General features: G+C 39.3%; 1 protein-coding gene across 1 annotated transcript in view; it reads right to left on the bottom strand.

Moving 5' to 3' along the window:
- RTTN (rotatin) overlaps positions 1–7,854 on the bottom strand; it is a 130,658-nt gene that overhangs the window by 60,730 nt on the left and 62,074 nt on the right. Inside the window, exons 29-32 of the mRNA XM_023534106.1 lie at positions 6,479–6,607; positions 5,916–6,026; positions 4,211–4,369; positions 2,925–2,996 (exon numbers count right to left, since the gene is read on the bottom strand). Coding sequence (XP_023389874.1) covers positions 2,925–2,996; positions 4,211–4,369; positions 5,916–6,026; positions 6,479–6,607 — 471 coding nt within the window. The remainder of the gene's footprint in view (positions 1–2,924; positions 2,997–4,210; positions 4,370–5,915; positions 6,027–6,478; positions 6,608–7,854) is intronic.

The following is a 7,854-nucleotide window of genomic DNA, read 5'->3' as shown; positions in this document are numbered from 1 at the left end:
TAACTTTACATTTAAATGGGTGGTACAGTTTTCAAGTAGAAAGAACTTTAACATTACAAAAATTGCCCAACAGCCACAACTCTGACCCTAAACCACTGCATAACGCTCCCTGGGCGCCTGTCTGTCTGCCCCCTTCCCCAACCCCCGCCATACGCCCCACAGCACTAAACCTGATGGTGTGTGAAGTCCCAACACTTAGCTACTCAACAAACACTCACAGACGTGAACTGAGTCAAACTGCACAGGTACCTCCGGTCTGGCCACCAGACTTCCTGTGTGACCGACTCCACAGCTCTGCTCCGGGTTGGAGTTGCAGGGGCAGGGACTGGTGACGGTGGCCCTCAGACCAGACAGTGTGGCAGAATCTTGTGCTCAGAAATGCTGAAGCCAAGTCAGACAGTGGGGACCAGATCAAGGACAGTGGACGACTAGAAACCACCGCCCAGGCTGGGGTCCCTTGGACGGGGATTCTGTTTTTCCTCCCTGACAGAGGAATGCAGCCTCAAACAAGGAAAGGCCGATGTTTATAAACACCGCCGAAAAGCGTGCCCCGAGCAGGGAGACCTGTGACACGCTGAGGATGACACGGAGAACTGGTGTCTCGGGCAGCAGGAACCAGCTCCGCAGGCCCCCCCCGCCCCCGCCCGGTGGCTGGGAGCCGGGAGAGCTGAGCTGATATAGGCTTTGATCTCGCCTACTCTTTGTGACCACCCACTTCTAACGTTTCGGCATCCATGAAAAAACAAATGGGGAATATGCGACAAAAATTGACACCTGGCTTCTAACTTTATTTATTTAGCAATATCAATAAGGCAAATGAGGTAAATGAAATGCTTTTTTCTGCATTTTTATGCATTAGCAAAATATGAGAACACTGCAGATCACCCAGGGGAGCGAGGGCACAGCGGGCACAGGTTAGACTCAGGCATCGAAGCAAAGCCAAGGCAGGAACAGCGAGCCTCATTGTGAAGCCATCCATCAAAAAGCCACCTCAACCAAACTAAAGCATGTGCGAGGCTCCTAGACGCTGGCGCTACTTCCTGCTACGTCCCCCAAAATACTGTAAAAGGTATACCAAGATAAGTTAATGAAACATTTTATCAAATAAGACTATTACGCATCATTCTACCAAAGGCAGTTTCAACCTTAGAGAGCTGGATATGTGGCACCTTCTTTCCGGCCGTAATAAACTTCTCAGAGATTATGAAATTCCATTATCTATATTTGAGGATCTTTTTCTCTCCTTAGAACAGCTGTTTCCACTTTGGGAATTTAAAGTTCCACTTAAGTCTTTTCAAAACTGGGACACAAATACTAGGTTACCAACCATTTATACTGCTAAATGAGGACACTTAAAAATAAAAATAATAACCAAAACAGTTCAAAAAAAAAAAAAGAGGGAAAAACCCTGAATTTATTAAAAATACACAAAATAATTGCTCGGTTTTCTAATTTTGCTTAAGGTTAGCGAAAGTTACATCATCAAGTACTGTTTGGGGTTAGAGCAGCTCTCAAACTTCTTTGATTCTGACCAACGTAGGCAAAGCAAAAGACTCCAAAACCACCACCTTCAACTTTTTAGTAGAAAATTAATTCGGTGATGAAGAAATGGAGAATAATAAAACCAACAGGCTGCCATAAGTATGTCAGCGGCAATAATCAAAAAAACTACAGCCTAACTTGTAAAAGAAAATGTGCACATCTACACATGGTTCTCTAAGAGAATGCCCCAAGAGCTTTAGCAGAACCCAGAAACCTCAGAGGATGCAAGTGTCACCAGTTCAACGATGGGAGGAGAGATAATTTGTATTTGAGCCAAAAACAACACGTTTTAAAATCTAGTTATTGGATAACAGGCATTAAAAGTCCTACACCATTAACATAAATATGAATCCCGGGTACTCCTTCCAGTTCTGTCTCCTCTGGCTTTATTACAACACAGACCACACACGAGCAAGCATGATGAGAGGCCATGCTAACGAGTCAGAGGAAGCCATGCAAAAGCAGCCTGGGCTCTTCAATAACTGGCAGAGATGACCTGGGTTTGTAAAGTCTGAAAAAGTGAGCTTTCCAAGAGTCTAATAAGACCTGGGCCTTCACGACCACTTGGGTTCACGCGTCCAGCGACTGCCTGAAAAGCTGCCCTCCCTGCAGCTGACGGCACTCAGCAACTTCTGCAAAGACAAACTAATGGAAAGTTAAAAAGAAACCTTCAATCTGTCTAGGATCCTGGGGAGTGAGATGCAACAGTAGAATAAATACGCAGGCGTAGGTTAAGGACCTGTGGATAGGTACTAGTCAGGGTATCTTATCTCCACAGTGAGAGCACTTTTCTATCCTCCAAGTCACCTAAAAAGCAGCAGGCTATTAAGTTAGGTACTACTAGACTTGATATGAAAACATGAAACAAAAAACTCATCCAGTAGGAACCAAAGAAAGGTAATTATCACCCTAACCGTGCATTGGAAAAGGAAAAAAGATGTTACTATCAATGCACATTTAACTACAAACAAATTCGTTTATTAGCATTAAAGAGAGACAACATGGTAAATGGGTGAGAGAAACTACTTGGGCTCAGAGCAAAGGTGTGTGAGTCAAACCTGTGCTGACATTTACCTGTCTATGAGATGAGAACAGCAATGGTTCACAACCCCATTACACAAGTTAGTACTTGCTAAGCCCCTAGAAAAGTATCTGGTACGTAGTAAACACCATGTTAGCTAATATTATTTGTTTAAAATTATTTTAATGCTACCAGCAACTTATAAATCTTAACAAGCATAAGAAAATTTCTAGACTTTCTTTTAAGAGATGTTGTTGCCTTGTATAAAATTTCACCAATAATGAAATATATATATGCTGAAACTTTATCATCGATTAACCACAAAAATCTACTAGGTTGATAATTGTTTAAAGTCACCCACCTGCCAAGTATAATCTTTTAAAATTACTGAAGGCATTGGAATTACAAGGAGATTCTGAAGAATAAATGCAGCCTGAAATTAAAAAAAAAAAAGTCAATACTGCCATCTTGTTGTCATCTCTGAAATAACCAACATACCGTAATTTATTAACAAAAAACATCGCTGGCCAACTGCACATGCTGACAGGTCATTTTGAGAACTGCCAAACTGCATTTCTTATTAGGCGATGACCTAACAGCAGATGAAATTATTTCATCAGAAATATATTTTTTTCTTATTTCGAAATCCTGTTTTTCAAAAAAAATGATCTGTAAATATAAACTGTTCTGGTAGCAGTTAGGAAATATACTTTCACGTTCCTATTATCCTCCAGACAACGCATACTCACACACTCATTCTCTCACACACACACACACACACACACACACACCCCTCTCACCATCTTCCTCTCTCACACAAGTTCCTCTCAATAAACATTCGCTAACTAGAACTACGAAACACAAATGTCCAACTTAATTAACCTCCCAGGTCCTGAAGATGGCCAAATTAAACAATCATGCTAATCTGGACACTGATTATCTATTTAGTGAGAGATTACGATACAATGGGAGAGTAACAGCAACAACGGACAAGACCTAAAGAGAGATCTTGAGAATTTTCAACCATCTTAACTCCAAGTCAATAAACAGATAATCTTTACACTGGTCAATCAGGAAGCTGCTACGATTTTAAGCATCACATTAAAAAAAACACAGCCTCCGACTTTGGAACTAGGAGCTGGCTAACGGAGGGCCCAGGAGCTGCCATTTTCTTCACGTGATTCTAAGCACAATGCGATTACTGTTTTTAAAACTATCTGCGTCACTCACGACTTTGATAAAAGCGGCAATGAAGGAAAGAATTAGAACAGGGTTTACACTTCCTCTTATACGACAGAGTATTTGGACAGCCTTTGTCTTTAACTAAAGCTTTATCAACATCACAGACCCATAAACACTGAGGCAACATTTTGTTTCTGCAAACTTCTTTTCAACGTGCAAAAAGAGTTCATATTAAAATATACCAAATTCTACTTAAACCCTCTCAGAATAAAGGACCACAGTGTTTGCCGTGAATTCCTATCTTTTCCATTGTCCGCCAGCACTTCATTGGGGTGTTTCACAGGCAGGAGAGACCAAAGGCAACGGTGAGTCCCGTGCACTGGGCGCAGGGTGCAGGGGTCCTAAGGAGCGCCCCACGGGCCCCTAGAGGGAGGGAGGGAGGCGGCGCCACTCGGACAGGCCTACCTCCCGGCGCACCATGCTGCATTCCGACTGGTCCAGAAGAATGTTCACCACAGTTCCCCAGATCCCACCAGAAATGTTCTGACAACTGTTCGCTAAGGCCACGCAGCCGGCCTCCAGGGCAGTCAGGGCCGACCCTAAGGCCAGGGACGTGAACCTCACCTGCTGAAGCCAAACAAAAAGTGTCAAATCAAAGAGTCTGACTTCCTAACATAAATTCTTAATTTTCCTGGTACATAAAATATCAGTTTTATGACAGCTTCTTGATGATCCTAAACTATAAAAGACACAGAAAACGGTGTACTACAAGTTTACGAGTGAATAAAAATCCTATTCCATGACTCAAGAAAGCAATAACATAAAAAATAAAAGTTAAATGAAAGGAAATGTCACAAGTCACAACCAGCTATAATAAAAATTATAGCTCTCAAGCCTTTTTCTATGGAAAGCAGAAAGTGCTTATGTCTCTTTTATGAACCAACTCCTATTTATTCCTCATTTTTAAAGAGGTTACCTATTATTTTCTTCTACCTTCCTTAATATTTTAGTGTTTCTTCCAAATAAATGGTTTTGAGTTTTTTAAAACTTCTTTGCAAAAGGAAGGCATGGAATTATCTTTTTATAAGACATTCAGCATTATCCCCAAAATTATTTAAAAAAAAAATCACTTCTTGCTTGAAATTCATGGATAGTATATACAGTTAACGGTATTGCATTATATACTTAAATTTTGCTGAGAGTGAATCTCATACGAAGTGCTCTAATCACAAAAATAAACAAACAAATGAATAAACAGTAAAGAAGGCAGGAGGAAGCTTCTGCAGGTGAAGGATATGTTTATAGCATTGATTGTGATGATGGTTTCGGGGTACACACTTATCTCCAAACTTATGAAGTTGTACATGTTAAATACATAGATATTTGTAAGTCAATCACACCTTAATAAAGTAGTTTGTAAAAAAAAAAATTGGTGGACAAAGGCTAAAACTGGAAAATTCATTAAAAATATAAAACTTGGCACTGTAATGGTACTACTATTCTTTTAAATGACACTCAAATATCACTCAATAGCTGTGCTAAATTGTTTGAAAATGGATGGATTTTTCCAGTAATTTTCCACTGTCCTTTCTAAAAGTGATAGATTTTTATCATCTTTTTTTTTCTATTTTTAGTCTGTACACTAATGAGTCTGACTGCAGAGGGTGCTGTGAACTGAACTGTGTCACCCCCGCCCTCCGCCCATTCCTATGCTGAAGCTCTAAACCCCAATGTGACTGCATTTGCAGACAGGGCTTTTAGGACGTTGTGAAAGCTAAACGAGCCCATTAGCTGGGGTCCTAATCCTACAAGACGGTCACCTCACAGAAAGAGGAAGGTCACACACTGAGCATACACTGGGAAGCCGGCCGTCTGAAAGCCAGAAAAAGCCCTCACCAGAAGATGACCATGATGACATCTTGACCTTAGATGTCCAGCATCCAGAACTGTGAGACAATAAATTTTTGATGTTCATGAATAGCGCCCTCCCACCCCATCTATGGTACTTTGTGATGGCAGCCCAAGCTGATTAAGATGGGGTAAATAAAGCTTAAGGCAGAGTGACTAAAATAATCTCATTTTGGAAACATACGTATGTATATGCACGTATGTCTTGTTTCACTTGCTTTTTAATCTACACATGATGAACTTGATTTTTCTGTGCACCGACCTCTGGGTCTCGATCAACCCACAATGGGATCAACCAAGCCAACCCGTGTTGAGCAGGGCTGTGCTCTTCGCTGTGACTCCCCAAAGGCAAGAACCAAAGTGACATCCACTCCTAGAAGCAAAAGGAAGTGGAAACAAGCACATCAGGTAAGTTTCTGAGACCGAAACAGAGAGAGTTTTAGCAAACTCTGAACTTGAAAAAATCCGAACAAAGTAAAACTGTACTTAAGAAAGGGTTATAATCCATCATTTAGCTAAAATAAGGCAAACAAAAATCTCAACTTCTTCAAAAGTGAAACATAACAATTTTTCTTCAGAACAGCTATTTTCCCCATGATTTAGAAGAAAATGGAGTCTACAATGCAGACTTCAATCAAAATAAATTTCAAATAAAGTTCAGATTTGTATAATATACAACCTCTAAGAAACACCTTGGTAAAAAATCATTTCTGTCTCCTGAGAAGAAAAGTCGAGAGAGGCACTTCACATAGTGCACTTGAAACGTGGCAGACAGCGCACAGTGCTGGCTGCGTTCAGAAGGCAGGCCGCTCGCAAGGCCCTCACCGAGCTTGGGCCCTGGGCCACCATCTCATGGGACAAATGAAGCAAGCAGAGGATTGTGCTCTTTGTGACTCCTTTTCCCATGAAGGACATGGCATTTCCTCCACGTTCCACATAAAAAGAAGTAATGACCTGAAAAACAAATGTAAACAATTTAATGATGCCACTTTTCACTGACTTGTCTGAACTGAACCCTAACCACACACAGGATATATAATAGTGTCCGTTTATACATTTAAAAATGGTTAAGATGGTAAATTTTTTGTGATTTTACCACAATTAAAATAAATATTCTTAGTTTAAAGCATATTCCTTTTGAAACTTATACAAAGGATATAGTGTCCTTCTAGAAGATTTTTGTGATTTAGAATTTGTTCATAATATTCCTCAAATATTATAGTACCCTTAAAGTAAAACAGTTTATAAATATCTTGTTGAAAAGTATACTTAGAAATTACTAGCTATATAAAACTCTTATTGACTACCATGGTTAGGCTAGACTTTCTAGAATTATGGTTTAAATGAAAATGAACATTTTTCTCACTTCTCAGCAATATCTTAGATTTCTACTCCATATTTTAGTATATCTTTATTTAAATCAGTAGATAACTTTTTCTCTCCCACGTGTCTGAGGAATTCGACATGTTCCTATCAGTAACATTAAAAGAAATGTTTCTTATTTAAGGGGCTACGACCTTCACATTACAAATAATGCTATAAATTAAGTACTTACACACTGAATTATATTTTAAATGCATTAGAGGAGCTTACTTTTTAAAAAATGTTATGGTAAGTCTTACGCTAATATATCCATTCTAAAAATGCATACATTTCTAGTCATGGACACCTTGCAGCATGGATAACTAATTAACATACTGGCAGTTTGCCCTTTTCCAATATTTACAATTATTCAAGAGAAAAAAATTTATTTCATTAAAGTGACTACACAAGAATTCATATTAAATTTTATAATTCAGAGTATTTTAGATTTTGAAATCTTCAAAAGCAAGATGTACTTTTGGAAAGAAATTCTAGATAGCATCGTCTGGAGCATGCTTGTAGCTGAGTATACAAACATTGCCTAAAGCAAAATTTAATAATGAAAGTACAAAAATTAAACACACATAGTTTATGTTCATTTATGTCATATTCTAGTTGTTCAAACTGTATTCCAATTTAAAAATCATATATAAGACAACATAAATTAAATTATTCATCATCTGTCTACTATGTACACATCACTGTGCTGGGCCAAGGCGGAGCTCTGCGACACTGGAAAAGATCCTGGAAATGATCCAGAGATGATTCTTACAAGCTCGGGTTCTAAGAGGTCAGTGCGTCAAATGAAACAAACGCAGTGCATTAAGCACCGTAACAGC

Source organism: Pteropus vampyrus, unplaced genomic scaffold (genome assembly GCF_000151845.1).
Source record: "Pteropus vampyrus isolate Shadow unplaced genomic scaffold, Pvam_2.0 Scaffold119, whole genome shotgun sequence".
NCBI lineage: Eukaryota > Metazoa > Chordata > Mammalia > Chiroptera > Pteropodidae > Pteropus > Pteropus vampyrus.
This window is presented reverse-complemented; position numbering and strand designations above follow the sequence as displayed.